This window comes from Colletotrichum truncatum, assembly GCF_014235925.2.
Source record: "Colletotrichum truncatum strain CMES1059 chromosome Unknown Contig_0016, whole genome shotgun sequence".
NCBI classification, from domain to species: Eukaryota; Fungi; Ascomycota; class Sordariomycetes; order Glomerellales; family Glomerellaceae; genus Colletotrichum; species Colletotrichum truncatum.
This window is the reverse complement of record NW_027222413.1, coordinates 384,747-403,361: the sequence shown is the minus strand read 5'-3', so window position 1 is coordinate 403,361 and position 18,615 is coordinate 384,747. Positions and strand designations below refer to the sequence as shown.

Genomic DNA, 18,615 nt, shown 5'->3' with positions numbered 1-18,615 from the left:
GCCTGATTTGGCTTCATTCTCTCTACAATGAGTTCGAGTCAGCATTCTTACATACAGTACGGTGTATGTACTGTAGTAAGAGAGATGGGGGGCTTTATTTGTCCAAAAGCCAGAACTTGATCTACGCAACCTTTGAGTCTATTTCGGTGGAAAGGGCCCATTAGCGCCGATACGGTTTACATTAGCGTAGGGTAACATAGAGCCGGATTTGGATTATACCTTATGAACATCCCAATCCTTAGTCAGAAATCGTGCTCATGTGGCTGAAGCCGATCTACTGTAACGTGCTCGACATCATGTAAGGTTGAGGAATTGCGAAAAGCAGCCATTGATTGCGATTTTTGCACACCGTGATGTTAGGATCTTAGGCTTCATATCCCAAAGTGCCATTTTGGGCTCCTCAACACCAATTCACGTTGAGTGTAGAATGTCTGCCACCCAATAGACAGAACATGTTTCTTATAAGATTGAGCATCTTGTCTCTGGCCTCAAACTGTATGGTACTGCATAGAACGGGAGACTAAAACTTCGCTACAAGCAGGATACGTCAGCAAAAAACCAAATATGGACAAGGCAGACCAAATCGCAGCGGTATGTGTTCTTTCTTTGTTTTTTATTTTCTTCTGTATTAATAACGAATTTTCTCTTTCCCTATCATTCAGTGCAATATCTGATTAAATCTGCTGGTAGTGCTCTCAATTACGAGCTGTCGGGCTAGGCGACCGAATCATCTTTTCCGACTCTCGATATCGAGATTTGGTGGCACCGCACTGGTCTTTGACGGCCGAGCTCACCCCCTACTGCGTCATTCAACCGGAAACCACCAAAGAAGTAGCCAAAGTTGTGTCAGTACTTAGCCAAGCGGAGGGCTGCCTCTTTGCCGTCCGCAGCGGTGGTCATACGCAGTGGCCTGGAGCAAGTAATTGCAGTGGAGGCATCGTCATCGACCTTTGTAGGATGAAGAACGTCGAGTACGATGAAGATCGAAACATCGTTATAGCACAGGCAGGCTGTCGATGGAGGGATGTCTACAGCAAAGCTGATGAGTACGGCGTCACAGTCAATGGCGGTCGTATGGGTGATGTTGGTGTCGGCGGCTTCCTGTGCGGCGGCGGCATCTCGTGGCTCTTGCCTCGATACGGCTTTGGTTGTGATATGGTGGTCAACTACGAGGTTGTTCTCGCTAACGGCGATATCATTCATGCTAATCATTTGGAAAACGCTGATCTATTTCTCGCGCTAAAAGGTGGAGCATGTAACTTCGGCATTGTCACACGTTTCTATCTCGAGGCGATTAAAGGAGCGGAGGTTTGGGCAGGTATGTACATCTGCCAAAGTTCAACGAGCACACAACATATCAAGCACTTCGTGGATTATATCGATACGATTGAAGAGAAGACGGACACATCCTATTGTCTTCTTTGGGCTTGGTCTTCTGAAGCGAAGGATGTGGTTCTCTCCGTAATGGTTTGCAACACCCTTGGTGTTGTCGAACCCCAGGCCCTCTCCGGGGTTATGGAAGTCCCATGGACATCCAAAACGGTAGACAGAAGAAGCGTGACGGCGCTCGCCCTGCATCTGGAGTCGCCACAGCCCTTTTAGTAAGTGCCTTAATTAGCCTGTGGCACTTCGCTGGATCTAACAAGCTTACTTCCCTAGCAACAAATGGTTGACGGCTACCTTTGCAAACGACGGCCAAATTCTCACCAAAATTGTCGAGTTTCACGAGAAACTGATAGAAAAGCTTAAGGTTAGGATACCTGAAAATGATTTTAGCACCGTCTGTTGCGTACAGGCGCTTCCTAAGCTCTACGCCGAGCGAAGCCTCAAGAGAGGCGGGAACGTTATGGGCGTAGAGAGACTCGGAGAGAACTGCTTCATACTGTTGCTAGGCGCCCACATTAAGGTGTACAAGGATATGGAGTACGGGTTCAGGGCACTTCAGGAGTGTTATGAAGACATCGTCAAGGACGCCAAATCGAATGGTGTATTCAAGGAATGGCTGTACCTCAACTATTCGGATATGTCGCAGAACCCACTGCCGACCTTTGGCGAGGACAATGTGGAGAAGATTCGAGCGGCTGCATTGAAGTATGATCCCAACGGCATATTTCAATCAAGGTGTCCCGGCGGGTTCAAGATCAGCAAAATCCCAGGCAAGGACTGCAAAGAGACATAGAAACCAACTAAGCAGAAAACCGCCTTAGTCTGCGCTCATTAATTCTAGCTCCATTATGAACTTAGTTTGAAAATCTAATTTCTTATGTTCGTCTGGTGTATTCAGCCAGCATTGGCGTCAGCTGTGACAATCATTTTCATACTGAACAGCCCCAGACCGAGTCGCTCACCATTTGCGTAGTCCGCTTGATGAATGGTGAAAAGTGGTCATCTCATATGTTGGATCAGGACTGTTATCGACGTCAGATGTAAATTCCTTTCAACTAGCTGTCACGCCACAACTAAGATGCTTTTGCCAGAGCCTTGGCCAATTCTGTGAATTCCCCGCTCAACTGACATGCCGTAATACGTTCATTTGGTGTCGGGCTCAACATTCGTAGTGTTAGCTGATGAACCTGGTCTACGTTTCTCTTTAACTGCTCCCGTACCAGCCTAATGCTTTGCAACCAGTTCCACATAGCTACTGCTGCAGACGACGCGTCACTGCTATGTACGTCCGCAATCAACCATTGCTGTCCAGTTTCCGGGATGGCAATGTAATCGAGTAGATATACCGCCACGATCCCCAAAGCATAAACATCACCTGGTGTCCCACGTCGTCCTCTTGAGAGGAACTCCGGTGGCAAATACCACGGCGTGCCGCCAGTGGAAGACTCCGCTGTTGTGGATGTTCCGAGGCCAAAGTCTATCAGCTTTGCACCTATCTTCCGATCATATAAGATGTTGCCCGGTTTGATGTCATTGTGGATGAGCTTCTTATTGTGGAGGTACTTCAAAGCTGCCGCCATGTCTCTGAGAACACGCTCTGCGTCCGAAGAATCTCCCAGGAATCGCTTGTCACCTTTGAAGTCACACCACTTGCTCTTCCCAAGGTCAGGCGCGTTGACATGTACCATGTACAAGACTTGAAAGTGAATATCGCCTCCAAGTAGTTGCACAATATACTCCTGCTATAAATTAGAGGCGGGGTTTCTGCCGGAATGGAATCATCACTTACGGATTTGATTTGTTTGTGGGTGTCGAACTCTCGTTTCCAGGATGCAGCACATGAGTCAGCACTTCGGCCAGGCCTTCGCTTCAAGACCTTGACAACAATAGTTTGTTTAGGGAATCCCGAGTGCCTCGCCTGAAAGAGCAAAGCCCCTCTTGTATCCCAAATTGTTTTCATTCGAAAAATTGAGAATTCACATGATGGACCAGTGGCAAGCACCGTGCTGTGTTTCGGCACATCTATCAAAGACGCGATAGACTTAATCACCTGAAATGACGTTGAACCTTCCCGAGCGTTGCCTTCTGAACAGTCGACGTCTGCTGGTGGCCGCTTCTTCCTCGGCACCCGTTTGGGTCGGCAAACTAACGAAAGGCTATGTTTTCGAGGGAAGACTTGGATTTGAAAAATGGGGAAACCAGACGAGATGCACAGCCAATATCCTGGGCTGAGGGCAGCAAGGCAAGATCGTTTAATTGATTGCGCCGCAGCTACGTCTTGCAGGACCAGTGGCTGGAATACAAGGGGAGCCTCGGAATGGTTTTTGACTCTGACTTCATCGGTGGTCGCGTCGTAACACAGGTCGCACAGTATCGGAGATTGAATTCGGCATGTTGTAGGCCGATGTTCATCGTAGACGGCCAGACATGATGCTGGCGCACATCTGCGTACTGTCTTTGGCTTGGGGTTGACCAATTCTAGGCGATGCTGGCAATCGGTGACGTGGAGGGTCTCGACATCGACGGGTAAAATGAGAATCCTGTAAGATAGATGCTTCGTGTCCAAGTCGCAAATGTGGACCTCCAATGTTTGGGAACTTTGAGAACAAGTCCCATCACCGAGAGCGTTTTGGTCTGCAAGATGGCTGTGCTTGGAGGCTCCGTGGTCCCCTTCAGAGAATGGGTTCGTGGCATCTGTCGTTTGGGTCATCCTCGAAAGTGGCAAGGCAAGCGCCCATACCTCACCAAATGTCATCAAAGACATCAATTTAACAAACCAACAATTTAGACTTTGTGTCTCAACAACCGGTACACTGACTTCAACTAGGAGGCTACACATCACAGACGGATCCCATTTCCTAGGTGGGCAAATGTCAGACGCAACAGTGACGTCTTGTATCAAAAGTCTCGCACAGCTTAATGAGCAAGTTAACTGCCTGGGCAGACCAGTTATTTCACTGGAATTGGCGAATTTTCTCATGCATGCTTATCGAATACTTTGGTCTTGGCACTGTGCTAGGAAATGAACATGCACTCTGCGTCTAGGAAGAGCTTGGTTTCGAGATTCTGCTTGAGGAGACTTGGTTGATGGGCATGATCCATGGTGCCTGTAACGCTCCGATTTCCCTTCACCAACCCGCTTGATGGCCTCCCGGTGCCCCATCATGGCACCTGATTTAGACGGTACTAGGCCTTGCCATTTTGAAACGGCCATATTTGTTTTTTCCATGACACAGTGGTATCGAAAAGCACAGGCAGAGCAGTCGGAAACTCGCGAAGAGGAGCTTCGAGTTGCTTAGGATAAAGCTCTCCTCATTCCCACCCCCACTAATGGCTGAGCGTCGTCATGTTATTTTGAATCAAGTGCGGGCAGACGATGAAGGGACTCTAGGGGCGCACGGAGTAGAGACGGTTGGGAAAGCGTTACCCTCACATCAAACACAACATGTATAGTTCTTTTCTCGTTGGAATGAGTGTTATTGGATTCTAAGGTAACGTTGGGCCGTTACCACATCACATGGCCGACTGTCGGAACGAAGCAGTGGAATGGCTTGTAGTACGTCGGCAAAACCACACGACACCACAAAAAACCTGATATCCGATCCGTCGTGCACTCCCCGTCGTGGGTCCGAAAGAGTGACTCACTATCTATAAACAACGTCTGAACGCCGTTTGGATAGGTTGGGAGCCTCTCGTAGGCCTGATCAGGCCTACGAGTGACAAGCCTTCACATATAAACGTCCTCGGATTGGGTTTGATATGTGTCGTGATGGCCATATAGCCCACAGTAACCGACTGGTAACTGTGGGTCCACTTTTACCACCACAATATGCCTTGAGGGCCGGCTTATTTATGAAAAACACGTTGCTTACGCTTTCTCTAAAAGATCTGTAATGGTTGTGTACGATGTCTCTTCCATCCTCCCATGGCCTTTTCCTCGCGCGCTGCCCCGTGCCTCTACATTAGTGGGCCTCATGCGCTTTCAAGCCCCTTCAGTTCAAGAGCAAGAAGACGATCGTCATACTTCGCTCTATGGCCCCGGCAGTTGGACTGCGCTACTAGATGTACTAGGTTCGCCGTTTCCCATCAAGCCGACGGACGAATCTTGCAGGAAAGAGCCATTCACTCCGCTGTTGGGAGGCGTCAGATGGGGAGGGCCTTCCACACCGTCCGATTACCATCAGTCATCTCAAAGAGAAACATGCACTCTGAATAATCGGTCAGGCGAGGTAGAAGAGTCGGACGAATTCCTACAATTGAGGGTAGACGAGACGCATTCATAAAGTGACACCAAGAGCGTGACGACGAATCTTGTTTTCTCCACAGAGGTGGTTCAGTAGACATGAACAGCAGCCACAAAAACAGTTCCAGCCTGTAAATATCTTATACCCAACATAGAAGCTAAAGAAAACATAACCTCCCGTCGCATGCTGCGCACATCCGAAGTGTATCGTTGTTGTTCTTACACGAAGTAGCCGCATGTAGTAGTTATCCCACACTGGATTGCTATGTAGATACCTGAATGATGTCTTGTTGTGATGGCTCCTGGCCTCCGGACCCACTCTGCCGCGCCTTGGCCGCGAGGTCACGTGAACCGTATCCGCTCGCTCACTTGGAGAATATAAGCCGTTTTGTTCCTAGTTGATGCCGCCCGTGCCTGACGTCGGTCACCACCTGTATAAAGCGGGACAAATTGTATTCACATATGACCAACTGAGTTAAAAGGTGGGAGTTTTGACCCACTAAAATGTAGACACAGATTGTGCGGTGAAATCTACCACAAAGTCTCCTCCTTCACGAAAGAGGTCTCGAAAGGATTTTTTCTTCCAAAGGTTCTCTCCGTTCTTGTGGGCGGTTAGCATCACAAGATCCCTCAATTTATGATCAGCCTCTGTGGTTGACTCGTACGTTTCTCTAATACAATCAACAAATCCTTCGCAAGGCCAGAGCGTCTCAAGCTTGGTCTCAAGCTTTCCAAGCGAGTATTCTTTGAGATCATCTACCTGGAAATAATCTGCAAGTGCATAGACACGAACTTCCTTGGTCAATTCGTCGTCATCTGCGAAGCAGTTAGCTACCCGATAGAGAATCAATCCAGATATCACACCTGCAACTTCCAACTTGTCAAAAGGTTCCTCGGCGTACTCGCCGGTATACATAAACTGGAAGACCCGTCAGTAAGCATGCAGGCTCCCTTCAGTATACTCCAACTTGTTGCTATTGCCTTCCTTGAAAGCGGATTGCAGAGCCGTAGCGAAATATCGACTTTGGCAAGCTAGCACGAGGCGATGACCAGGTAACGTGTAACCGCCGATGCATATTTGTATGTCCGAAAGATCTGAGCAGTTGAAGTATCTGGTAGCTGTGTTTGAGTATCAGTATTTCATCTCGCTTGTTCACGATAGCATACTTAGCTAATTTTGTCCCGAGGACCGCGCCTGAACTAGAGTCCATGGTCTTCAGGGCGGGACTTTCTATCGAAGTCGATCCGGTTAGAAGGCGTGTGGATGCAGTGCCGCTGCGTTTTATTGCTTGGGTAAGGCGCCTGTTAATTGATCGATGCCAATAGAGCAGAAAGTCTCGTGAGTTAAGCGTCGTGAGTTACGGGGTGCTGCGTTTTCTTTCCCCCTTGTTAGCTATAGACGTGGCAACGGTAACGCTCTTCATTGCGGGGTTGCGGCAAGTTTCGCATTCTTGTCCACTCCCCTGATAACTACCACCTTTCTATATTTGCTGGTAGTCGCCTCCTTAGGTGAATATTGCATAAGGAGCTGCTGTACCACCGGGCACAAGGAAAGGGGGCGCTTCCTGATGCAGTACGTGCTACCGAAACATTTGTTAGTACCCCAACCGCCTGAAGCAACATGGAACGGACAGGATGCTGCACTGTGGCTGGGACAAGTATGTTTTGTGAGGGTTTTCGAGGCCGGGGTAGATGTTTCCCTAACCAATTGGCATCTAATTTGAGAGGCATCAAGTCACATGATGAAGCGAAGGAGCCTGGGCGTGAAGGGTTCTACGTCGACGCGATGAACAAGCAAACGACGTCACAGATACAGCAACCATAGCATTAAGATATTCATAAATACCTTAGAATTAAATGCTTCGTAATCAAGTCAGAGCTGGATCAATAGACTGCAATAAGAGGCCGAGGAAGCCTGGCGCGTACCAACTGCATTTGAATTGAGACTACCAACGGCTCCGTACTAAGTAGCACCTCAACTCGTCCGGTTATCAAACAGTTTGACACCATGCCCATGCTTCTTTTCAAATTCTGCACAGGTAGAGCATGCATCTTCTTGAATCCAAGTACTCATATTCTGTACCAACTGCTGTAGTGATTCCGTGGAGTAATGGCCGCCAACTTGTGCTGCCCGTCGCCCAGAACTGTTGTTTTTGCCACTGATCGTGTTCCCATCGGTCGACACCAATACCTGAACGGCTTTATCCGCATCAGCATGGTTTTCGATATAACTGACGTTTTTCTTTGTTCTTCCATCATTAAGGGCTTTTCGAATTTGGCGGGCTGTGCTCCACAACGTTTCAATTCTGACAAGCTCCTCCTTTGAGGCCCCTCTCGTTTTTGCTTGGATGAATTGATCTTCATACTCTATCATTATCCTATCCATTGTTTCCAGGTCTTCGAGATAAGCCTGAGCAGGTTCGCGGGGTTGAAGACTATCGATGTGGTCGATCGCCTCTGTACAAAACTGGAGACATTCCCCAACACACTCTCCTAGACTTTCCTCTACACGCACATCGATTTCATACCCGGAAAGACAGTCCTTGAGATAAACGATCGTTGTTTTAAGACACTCGGGTATATATCCGTAGCTGTCCCAGCACAATCATTAGAAAGGTCTGACTTGTCAGGATATATTGCTCACAAGTGTGTGTTGGTGACCGCGGTCCCACCAGCGTCAAATTGCAACAAAGATTGAGGTGCCAAATTTTCTCGTTGGAATTTTTGGAAGGCGTTATCGACTTGTCGCAAAGGCTCTTCGAATGCAGACTGGTCGACGTCAGGTGTTCCGGTAAGCGAGACCAGCGCTTGGCTGAGGTTATCGAGCACCTTCACAAGCCCGAGTACGTCGTTTGGTTCATGTTGACGATCCTCAACATCGCCGCGAAGTGCCACGATGGTACGACGGGCGGACAAAGCCAGTTCCCGACTTGCAGCTTCTGCCATTGCGGCAATTACCTCATGCAGCGAGTCGTAAGAGCAGTTGATCCGGAAGAAAGGAGAGGAGGGAGGCTCTACTTGGTAGGTATGACTCGCGATAGTGTGCGGGGTTCAATGGGCTGGTTTGTTCGCATGGATGCCCAGGACCCACAGCGCTAGGGAAGTCCCTCAGCCCAATAACATGAGTTGAAGTGGAAGGGAAACTAGAACCCTTAGCGCCTGTATGTAGAGTGATACGATCGCCCGCCAGTGATTGGCTCTTGTTTGCGCATGGCCTAATGCAAGTCACACAATATCCCTTCCGCCTATTACTGTATACCTTAATCTCTGAAAACGGTTGGATATTGTACCTCTTTAGAAAACATTTCACGATACGCATCATAAAGCAAGTCGAGTATCATAATGTTGGACTACTAATCCTCGAAGAGACATCAACCTCTTAGGGAACAAGATTCCTTGGGAACCAATCTTTAGCTTATTGATCGTTTGACCGAAAGTACTCGATAACCAATTGGAGTACTGTTACGAGCAGGTCAGGGCACCCAAGTGTGGTACAAAGCAAAAGCTTCGGTATTGATGACTATGGCATCATTATCCCCTGGTCTACACTATATAGCTCCGCCAGCCAGTTCCCAACTGGTTGGATCGTAACACCGGGGCACCGCAGAGTAGGCCCGAAGATCCGGAGTCATCACCTCGGCCGATCATTATGTTTGAAGTCACGAGCCAGCTCCGGTTTTGGACCTATTAATGCGGTAACACCATTATTTTTTCAAACTATCCCTAGACAAGGTCATCTCGATTCTTCCGTTGATGTTTCATTGTTTGGCCTTCTAATTGCTCGTCTCAGAGTTACGTTCCTCATCTCGTTCGGCATAGGTCGTCACTGCGTTGCCTTTTTAGCTGCCGCCTGTCTATTCGCATCTTGTTAATGTGTAGGGACTGCCATAACGATCCGAAGAAATATGTTGCGTATATCTGTTCGTGTACTTGCCCCTGTTAAATTCGAAGGAGGCCGTCAGTACTTCAGAAACCATCTTGACCGCCTCCCGAGAATCTTTTAACATTTCGAGTCCTCTCTCCCATCGCAACCTTTCGCGCTTGTTTTGATGCGTTTTGTCTACCTCTGGGAGCTCTAATCATTCCTTCAGCCGCCCGATTGATTCCTAGAGATCCTGTCGGATGCGATCAAGCCTTTTGCAAGTTGAGACATGGGTCTCAAATTGACCATGATCGTCGTCAGCTGCTGTTGGTCGCTTGGAAGGTTCCCCTCGGTTTATTATCGTCTCAAGGTAGGTCTCCCGCAGCATCACCAATACGCAGACATTGCTCGGTCATAGCTCTCTCGTCCTGCAGGTCTGCCAACGTGTCGGGAGAACTGCTGCTCTCTGTACCATTGGTCATAAGCGGCGCCAGCTTCTCGTCAATTCGTTGCAACTGAATTTTGAGAGCGCGAGTAGTTCCCTTCATCATCTTGCTGTGTTCATCAAGGGATTTCAGTTAACTTAGAAGGTTAGTGAATGTTGGCTTGGTCAACTAACATCATGATCGTGTTGTAAAAAGCTAGTTTGGTTGCATTATTGCGATATATAGGAACCGGGAAGAACGAGTAGATACAAAACAGAACCCCGCTGCAACCGGGATAGGCAGAATCGGTTAATCAACAACGTGAATCACTCTTTGCTCATATCGCGATATCGATCGTGGAATGATATACAGACAGTAAATCTATACGTATCGCAGCAACGTTGAAGCCGTTCAAGTCATTGTCAGTCGACGTCTGGATGGTTGGTAATGGTCTCAAGCAGTGAAATCGAGGCTTTCTCTAGGCCTCTAAGTTCTGATTCGCTATAGACAAATGTGAGAAGGTCCGTACGAAAGCTTTTGCTTTGTGCCACATTTGGTTGCCCTGAACTGCTTGTAACATATGGGTAATTTGAAAATGATTAATGTACTCCTCACTGTTCTTACCAGTAAGCCCCCTTTTGGAACAAGTTTGCTAGTGGGCCACTTTTGAGCATCGTGATGCCGTTCGATATGTCTACCAAAGACATGAGCCGAAAGAACATAGAGAGCTGAAACAGCGCAGCGTTGTTATCATTGGGATCACGTTACACATAGAGGCGATAGGTGCGGTCAAACTTGTACTGTATTCCGTTTGGCGTGACTGTCTCGTATATAAGAGAAGATTGAAGGAGTCAGGGCTGGAGTAGCTGGGAGGAGACCCTCCTGTTTGGCCGTCGCGTGGTCTGCCAGCCACAAAGCCACTTCCACCCGGAATTGCGATAATCGCAACATCTATCCAGACAGTGAGAAACTGCTTATGACCACTTAGGCGGTCTGCTTCCAAATAGTTTGCAGTCAGTATTGGAGCTCTCGTCTGGGTATCGTCATCTAACAGCTTACCGACTGCCAGCGCTCCCCGCTCTGTAGGGTGGTGGCGGATCTCCATACGGCTCTGCACTGAGGACGGATTGCTGTCCGGAACCAGAAGTCAAAGCTCTGGAGCTGGGCTGAGACGTAGTGTTTGCAATTTCAGATGTCGACGTTGACGGCGTCTGTGAAGGAAGCTTCTTTACCATGCCATGCATACTTTCAATGAGGGTTTTCTCTTCCTTGGTGCTAGTGAGTGCATGACAGGTTAGCGTTGTCAAAGCGTTGTGTTTGATGTGAGAAGACTCACATCTGCATGCTACCCTTGTGAAAAGACTTGATCTCAGTTGTGAGTCCGCGCACCACCATCGTAAATTCCTCGATAGACCAGCTCATGTAGCGTACATCTTTCCAGTCTTGGAACAAATCAAAGCGACCTTCGAGTTTCTCCTCCACAAGACGGGAGTAATATTCGCAAAAGCCGTCGCACAAGTAACATGACAATGCCAACGATTTCTTCAACTTAGAAATATTGCTCTGCTCAGAGCCAGCGGGCGTGATCGGGATTGGCTGTAGGGTTCCCATCAATAGATCGACGTTTTCCAGGAAGTCCTCCACATCCCAAGGCGGATCTGGCGCCTGAGAGACGATGTTCTTCATATTCCCGGTGAGCGTGAGCGCCATTCTGGCCAAGAAAACAAGTCTGCCCGCCATTACGCTCAAATTTGCTAGTATAACGACGTGAAGATGTTGCTTGGCTTTGATATGGAAGCGCAGTCGAACTGGGTTTTTTATTTGTTGTCGTTGAGGGGTTCACTCAGCCTTAGCTACAAGCGCCCGTAGGATGCGAACTAGCGTAGGAGAGGAATCCTCGTTGCCGTTGGTGCTAGTGAGCTCTATGACGAGGGGTTCCCAAATAGCCATTCCGTTACAGGGGCGGGGAGGCGGGTGCTGTGCGGGCTGTGCTCTTGCAAGGTTGGCGCCCAGCACAGACAAGGGTCGTGACAAGTACTCCATGCTAAGACCACATGCTGGCCCTCAAGCGTCGCATCACTCTTCAAGATCACATTCGTTACGACTATATTCTGCCTGTCTTGAGTGGTTCCGTTGCCCACAAGTCTGATCTGATAGCCGCTTGGTTGTCGGTGTAGATCATGAGTTTGCTTCTGTTGTTTCCTTTCTGCTTGTCGTCGTCCGCTGTATCCGTATCGAGTTGAGGATGCCTTATAGCTCTCCTGCATATCCTGTCAAGGCGGTTATCGGGCCCACATTGGATGGTGCGAGAGTGTTGAGTGACCGCAGAAACCGATAAGTAATCGATATTCCGCGCATCTGTGTTTCAGAGTCATGCCATCAAGCCCCACTGGTTACTATAATCGAGCATGTTTTCCACGCTTAATTGCACCTCTCTTTCCGCCAAAAAGGTGCTAAGAATCAGCTTGGTTTGAAGCAGCAATGCAGATGTGTAGAGGGCACCGCGTGCAAGTCCTAAGTAGGGCTACGTGCACAGGCAGATGCCGCCGACTGAAGCTTTTTCATCCTGTCCTGTACAGTAGTATGAATAGCGTATCGCCCCGCCCGCCCTTGATCTTCTTCATGGCCGGGCCATGTCGGGTAAAGGCAGCTCGTTGGTGCTGGTGCGGCGAGTCAGACGTGGGCGGACTCCGTGCCACATCGTCCGCGCTGTTGGTACGCGCCTTATGGCAGGATTCATCTGCGCCCGAAGTCGCCTCCGGCGAATGGCAGTGGTATTTCTTGGTTTTGACCGCCGCACTGCTAAGGCCCCACCCCCTATAGGCCAGGCGGTGGCGGCCATAAAACTTCGGTACGCCGTGAGTGGATATCCTGGCAACCAGACGAGACGTAGGTTGTGACTCCCAAATGCTCGCTCTCTTTCGCTTGCGTTCCCATTGACGAGAGCCCACCGGTTACCCTTGCTTTTGTGTCCTCCATCCGGCGGTCAACTTGAGACACTTAGTGCGGGACAGTGATAACCCGCCGCTTCACGCCATAGTAGAGATGGCCAATATCCCTCTCGCAGCATGCGATGACTGATTCAACGGCGAAGTCCCACATGCTATCGACGAGACCGAGACGCCGAATGCACTGTTGCCAAAGTATGTTGCATTTTCCCTTGTGGAAGACCCACAGATCTAGCTGAGGTTTCCTGTAACCACGCTGTAAAATAACCGCTTGGCACCACTGACGACACCAAACACATCAAACCCCCGCCTTCGCAACTGCACCTTGACCTCCATTCGCCCTGGAAAAAAAAGCAACAAGACTTTCTGGGAAGATGAAGATGCGTAGAATCAGCCGCTTGTTGAGTTAAAAACAAGGAATGAACGTGGCGAACCGATTTGAAAAGACGGTCACATCCAGAAGTACATGTGATTTTCCAAATCGACATTGTCACCGAGGGGCTATTGCTTGAGTTCTTGACATATTTTGGTGCTCGTCCATTCGCACGCCATCTCAGCGGCTCGGAAGAAGTTGTTAGCGTAACTGCCATGAGGCGGCGGACGATTGATTGGTGTTACGTCCTCTACGCTATGTGGACCATGCTGGCGACCGTTTATTGGCCATTCGGCCGCGGTGGTATCTTCGGCAAAGTCTGGCGAGCAACCTGCTGTATGTGTTGACACGGGCAAGGCAAAGCCTTCAGCTGACCGTGCGAGGACGTATGATACTTAAGTCTTCGGCGGACGTGTCTCGCGTTGAGCTTTTTTGAAATTATCGTCGTGGATTTTTCTAGGTTTGGATATTGAAAATACGCTAGGTTAAGCTTGACGCTTTTTGAGACTGAATGTAATGTTACATTGATGGTTATTTTCTGCCTTTGAAGGATGTATTACGTCGGAAGTCTCCTTGGCCAGCAGCGTGATGTCGCCCCAGGCTTGCTTCAACAGCGTGCGCATTTTTGTCGGTGAACATCTACTGAGGGTACTTCGTGGTGCGAGTCAGAGTGTCCACATGAGAAGTTCAAGGCATTACTTGCGGCCGCCAGAGTACTTGAGAAGCGAATCTTTGGTTCCAGAAAGATCCTTTGTCGACGGGGACCCTTTGCCAGCATCCTACCTACAGCTCTAACGAACGTAACGGGCCAAGACCACTTTTCTTCTTAGCATTAGTGTGACGATAGTGTCAACGCTCACCGAACACACCGAGCTAGGTGTGTTTTACTTAAGCTACATGAATCGCACACCGTAGTCGTGTAAGTAGGCGCTTCCTCACGCATATACCCTCTTTCTAAATCAAGTCACTCTTTCACACCTTTTCTAGCCTGATTGCTATGTGCCTAGTTCGTCACAATTAGATAGGTTCAAAGCTTCACAAAGTGAGCACGGAGACGTTCAGTGACCACGCTCATCGAGACGTCCCGCATCTACCCGTGTGAATCCAGGTAAATGATCACACGAAGAGGTAGCCGCAGAGGCAGGCAAGTACCTGAAAGTCACCTGTGCATTCGTACAATAGGACCACGCAGGAAAGCAGTGAGATGCCACGCATATGTAAGAGGGACCAATCGAATCTCAAAGAGCAGATGGGAGAGGATGTCTAGGATGCTGATCGGATTCTTACCTAGAGGACTCATAGCATCTTTCTTTCATGTTCTTAAAAATGCATGGATCACGTTCCGTCAACTGCCGCATTGGGAAGAGCTCCTGATCTTGTGCGTCACAGATTTATTTGGCGTTTTAAATCTCAACAAAAAAAAATGCTCAAGATGAATTAACTGCAAGTCTAAAAAGTGAATGATGGTTGGGAAAGGTAAATACTGAAGATTTCAAAGCAATTTCTGCGTTTATTTTGTCGTTACCCATAGCTTATCATTAACAAAAGGTTGTAATTATCAGCTCACGATCCGAAGAGTTCGTTGGGACCAATACTCCTGCTTTTTGGCAGCAGTGGCATTAGAGTTCTCATCTGTCGACGCGTCCTCATACTTTACACCCTTGTCTGTTTTGACTGCCAGGGCCTTAGGGGGGCGATGCAACGTCGAGTTGGCGATTCCTCCTCCTCCTCCTCCTTCATCTTCTTCTTCTTCTTCTCTACCCTCTCCTTCCCTCCTCATCGATTACCTCGCCTTTCCGCTTCCCCCTTCTTTCTCTTATCCTCTCTACCTCTACTACTATTACTACTCCTACCTTTCGTTGTTTCCTAGATGCCATCTCGGTTCCTCACTCACCCAGGCTTGATTAGCATCTACATTATTCTTTCTTTATTACTGCTTCTTTAGCTCAACTGCCTTATCCGTTTGAGTAGACGATATTGGACTCTCTACTGCTATCGCTGTTACTTACCTATCCTTCTCTTCCTCCCCTTTCTATCTCCGTATTCTACTTGCCTGAAGGGGTAAGCAGCTTCAAGGAAAGTTTCTTAAGCTTCGCTTTTATCTCTGTCTCGCTTAGCGGATTTCTAGACATATCTATCTTCCTACTATAGTATAAATTTACCTTTTGGGCAGAATGATTTCGTCTTATGTAAGCTGGCTGAAAGGTTGACCAAGACCAGTAGTAGCGACCGTCGGCCTACGTAACGGGCTAGCGAGGCCTGCTACCGACATAAAACCTGACGATTCCCTTTTGTTGATCGTGAAAGAACACTAATGAGATTAAGTTGGATTTCATCGACAATACTCGGGCAGAGGATAGCTTCGAATAATGCATTCAATAGACTTACTGAGATAGAAAGACTTATCAAAGAAAGAATCAATTTTTAACGCTATAAAGTATATACCTACACAGCGGCAAACCTCTACGATACGTAATGGGTAGGCGTAGACCAGACGGCGGTACATCAATTGAAGAGATGGTCACGTCACTAAGTAGTCCCCAAAGCCTGCGAGGCTGACGGCAATGTCTCGAGGCACGTGATTTTCGATATCATGAGTTTCCACGACACATACGTTGAAGACCCAACAGACCTCAGCAAGGGGAGTGGTTTGCGTCACGTGGATGAGGCTAGAAGACTGCTAACCGTATTCTACATAATCGCAATGAGGTCATCCCGGGCTGAGTAAGTTGGCCGGGCTTGAGGGGTTGTATTTAATATTGTGAAGTGCCTAATCGTGAATAATATTAGGTTTAGTGGTGTCTTGGGTGTAGAAGAAGATAATCCCTATACTAAGCGACCGAACCGGGGCACTAAAGGCTGAGGTGGAGGGGATCAAATTGCTCCTCTCAGCATATTTGACGACAAAACGTAACTTGGTAAGTGTAGACGTGGTATAACCGGAATCGAGGACGATATCATACCGTCTGATAGGTTTATTGCGGGCAATAGTAAGAACTACTAGGCTAGCAATGGACGCAAGGGCTGACTGGCCCAGCACTGCAAGGGATGCTTTGTCGACGGTCTGGCGGCTGCCACCAACAGCGGTAGGTCGATCTCAGCGGTAGGTCGATCTCAGCGGCAGGTCGATCTCAGCGGCAGCGGTCACCCTACACGTGCTTCCTCGCTTTCTTAATCAGCTTATCCCTGTTGACATAGCGAAAGGGGATGAGATTAGGGTGGGCAACGTGGCACTTTGTGGTCTCGTAATCATATTTATAGTAGTCGCAATCTCTCTTTTCTTTAGCAGCGGTGACAATGGAAGTAACAATGATAGAAGTAGTGGCCGTGGTGGCGGCCCTAGTGAAACCCAGAATTCAAAGTTTAGCTTGATCACAATGTCCCGCCTAGTTTATATATACCTTGACGCCGACGTAATGGCGGGTGGTTTTATAAACGTCCACATGATCTAAAACAACGTGTTTTACCTTGCCGTCGAATCCTCGCGCCCCGGATGAAGAGGGACACAGAGTTATAACAAAGGTCATTGAAATTCTAAACGCAGTACTTTCGACGACACCGAATGGGGTAGAAAATGCGTATAGCTATAAGAAGGATTTGTATTGATTCCGCGCTCGTCCTTTGTAGAGACTAATTTAAGGAGCTTGGGCTAATCCCAGGTTACTAGGCCCGGGGTGAATCCGCACTAACTCTAGCTCGAAAGTTAAGAGGAATGTCACAACTCAAATATACCACTTGGGCAATGAGATGGTCACTTTTGGCGATTAACCTAAAGCAAAGGGAAGAGAGTACTGATGTCTTTGTGTTCCTATCGCTGTAGACTAGCGTACTCTTCTGACATGCTGTGAATAGGAGCTCATGACTAAGTTAGAGCCGTAAAAAATTAAAAGGGCAAATTGCGTTTAGAGTCACAGTTAACTCTGCACTTCAGTTTGAATCCTCCTTAACGCCCTCGATACGATCCGCCCACCATCCCAAGTCCATCCAGGTCCCCGTCGACGGACCTCCCTGTATTCTTTCCAACTTCGCAACGGTATCTTCCACGTCCTTATAGTCCTCATCTTCAGAGGAGTCTTCTTCTGACGCTATGGCGCGGTGTCGTGCATGGCCAAGCTCCCACAACCAGCTCTGGGTGGGCTTCATGTCACCAAGCGTAGACCTGGTCTTCCAGGTGTCGTCATGCTCGATTCCACTGTTATGGAAGAGGGTAGACACTTCGGACATACCCATGAGAAGATTAAGGCGTCCGATAAAGAGCTCTTCGTATAGAATAGCCATAGAAGATCCGTCCTCTTTTTCATCGGCTCTCGTGCGAATAACAACGTCACCTTTAATCATAAAGGTGCCGTTTCCCATTCGCTGCAAGTTAATCGTAGCTTGGAGGCATCCAGGGTTCTTTTCATATGTTCCAGTAGTATCGAAGAATGGGCCAAACTTTTCGACGAGGTATTCCTTCGGCCAGGACTGCCCTCCGACGATGCCTCCGTACATGACAACGATGATGGTGCGGCTGTCCGCATTCAAGGTTTTCATAGTGCCGCCGAGCTTATTGTAAAGGGTACCTGAGGGGGTGATAACTAGGTGATACTCTTTCGGGCGGGGGAGGTGTTGTTCGAAAATAGCGGCGAGACGGTCATCGTTCAGCATTTCGCCGGCGGCTTTGGCGTTACGCAAAGCGGCAATAGCCATGTCAAGGCTTATGGTCTCGGTGGTTGCCATTGCAGCGGTTGCGTGGAACTACTGGCATAGTAAACATTAGTCTGGTGCTAAACTATAGTATGATTAGTATTACGGACGTACCTGCCTTAGCAAACTTGGGCTGGATGTGAGATTTCTTGCTTGGTTCTGGTTGTTGATGTAGGAAGACGCTGGAAGGAGCCTTTGATATCAGTTCTTATTAGCGAAACGAAGACGGTACGCTCAAGAAGCAGACTAACCTTTGAAGAAAGAGGCGAAGGATTGTGAGTAGTTTTGTAAATAATTGAGTGTGTAAAAGAGGAAATAGTGAGAAAGTCTTCCTGGTGGTGTTTTTTTTTAGTGTTGTTGGTTGTAAGAGTGAAAGCTTGTAAGAATGTTGTTTAATAGGTAACGTTTCTATAGCGAAGTGAAGAGACAAGTAGCAATTTGGTGGGGTAATCTTCTAGGGAAGGACCAGTTGCGTAGCAGGGAAGGTGCCTAGGCCGCCCTTGGGTCGACGCCGCTTACCTCTTCTTCCGTAAATTTAGACTTGGTTTTCGTAGCCTTGAGGCTTCACAACACTACCAGCAGTCCTGTTCCCGATCGGGTGTTTATGAATACCTGAGTCCAACGCCCGAGGCATGATACGGGCTTAAATTCCCTACAACCACCGAACACGGTCCTCAATGCGTGCTTGTGGT

General features: G+C 48.4%; 6 protein-coding genes across 6 annotated transcripts; 1 reads left to right on the top strand and 5 right to left on the bottom strand.

The window, feature by feature from the left end:
- Positions 1-564: 564 nt before the first annotated feature.
- On the top strand, positions 565-2,179 carry CTRU02_215534 (uncharacterized protein; the record flags this gene model as incomplete). Its single annotated transcript, XM_036723763.1, has 3 exons — positions 565-591; positions 691-1,601; positions 1,660-2,179. The coding sequence occupies 3 exons, from the start codon at positions 565-567 to the stop codon at positions 2,177-2,179; spliced, it is 1,458 nt and encodes a 485-aa protein (XP_036584446.1).
- Positions 2,180-2,459: 280 nt separating this feature from the next.
- On the bottom strand, positions 2,460-4,096 carry CTRU02_215533 (uncharacterized protein; the record flags this gene model as incomplete). Its single annotated transcript, XM_036723764.1, has 2 exons — positions 2,460-3,125; positions 3,176-4,096. 2 exons carry the CDS (start codon positions 4,094-4,096, stop codon positions 2,460-2,462), a joined length of 1,587 nt encoding a protein of 528 aa, XP_036584447.1.
- A 5,760-nt stretch (positions 4,097-9,856) lies between these two features.
- Positions 9,857-10,115, bottom strand: CTRU02_215532 (uncharacterized protein; the record flags this gene model as incomplete). Its single annotated transcript, XM_036723766.1, has 2 exons — positions 9,857-10,046; positions 10,111-10,115. 2 exons carry the CDS (start codon positions 10,113-10,115, stop codon positions 9,857-9,859), a joined length of 195 nt encoding a protein of 64 aa, XP_036584449.1.
- A 775-nt stretch (positions 10,116-10,890) lies between these two features.
- On the bottom strand, positions 10,891-11,656 carry CTRU02_215531 (uncharacterized protein; the record flags this gene model as incomplete). Its single annotated transcript, XM_036723767.1, has 3 exons — positions 10,891-10,912; positions 10,976-11,191; positions 11,253-11,656. 3 exons carry the CDS (start codon positions 11,654-11,656, stop codon positions 10,891-10,893), a joined length of 642 nt encoding a protein of 213 aa, XP_036584450.1.
- Positions 11,657-12,536: 880 nt separating this feature from the next.
- CTRU02_215530 (uncharacterized protein) lies at positions 12,537-12,758 on the bottom strand (the record flags this gene model as incomplete). Its single annotated transcript, XM_036723768.1, has 1 exon — positions 12,537-12,758. One exon carries the CDS (start codon positions 12,756-12,758, stop codon positions 12,537-12,539), a length of 222 nt encoding a protein of 73 aa, XP_036584451.1.
- Positions 12,759-17,164: 4,406 nt separating this feature from the next.
- CTRU02_215529 (uncharacterized protein) lies at positions 17,165-17,956 on the bottom strand (the record flags this gene model as incomplete). Its single annotated transcript, XM_036723769.1, has 1 exon — positions 17,165-17,956. One exon carries the CDS (start codon positions 17,954-17,956, stop codon positions 17,165-17,167), a length of 792 nt encoding a protein of 263 aa, XP_036584452.1.
- Between the last annotated feature and the right edge of the window lie 659 nt (positions 17,957-18,615).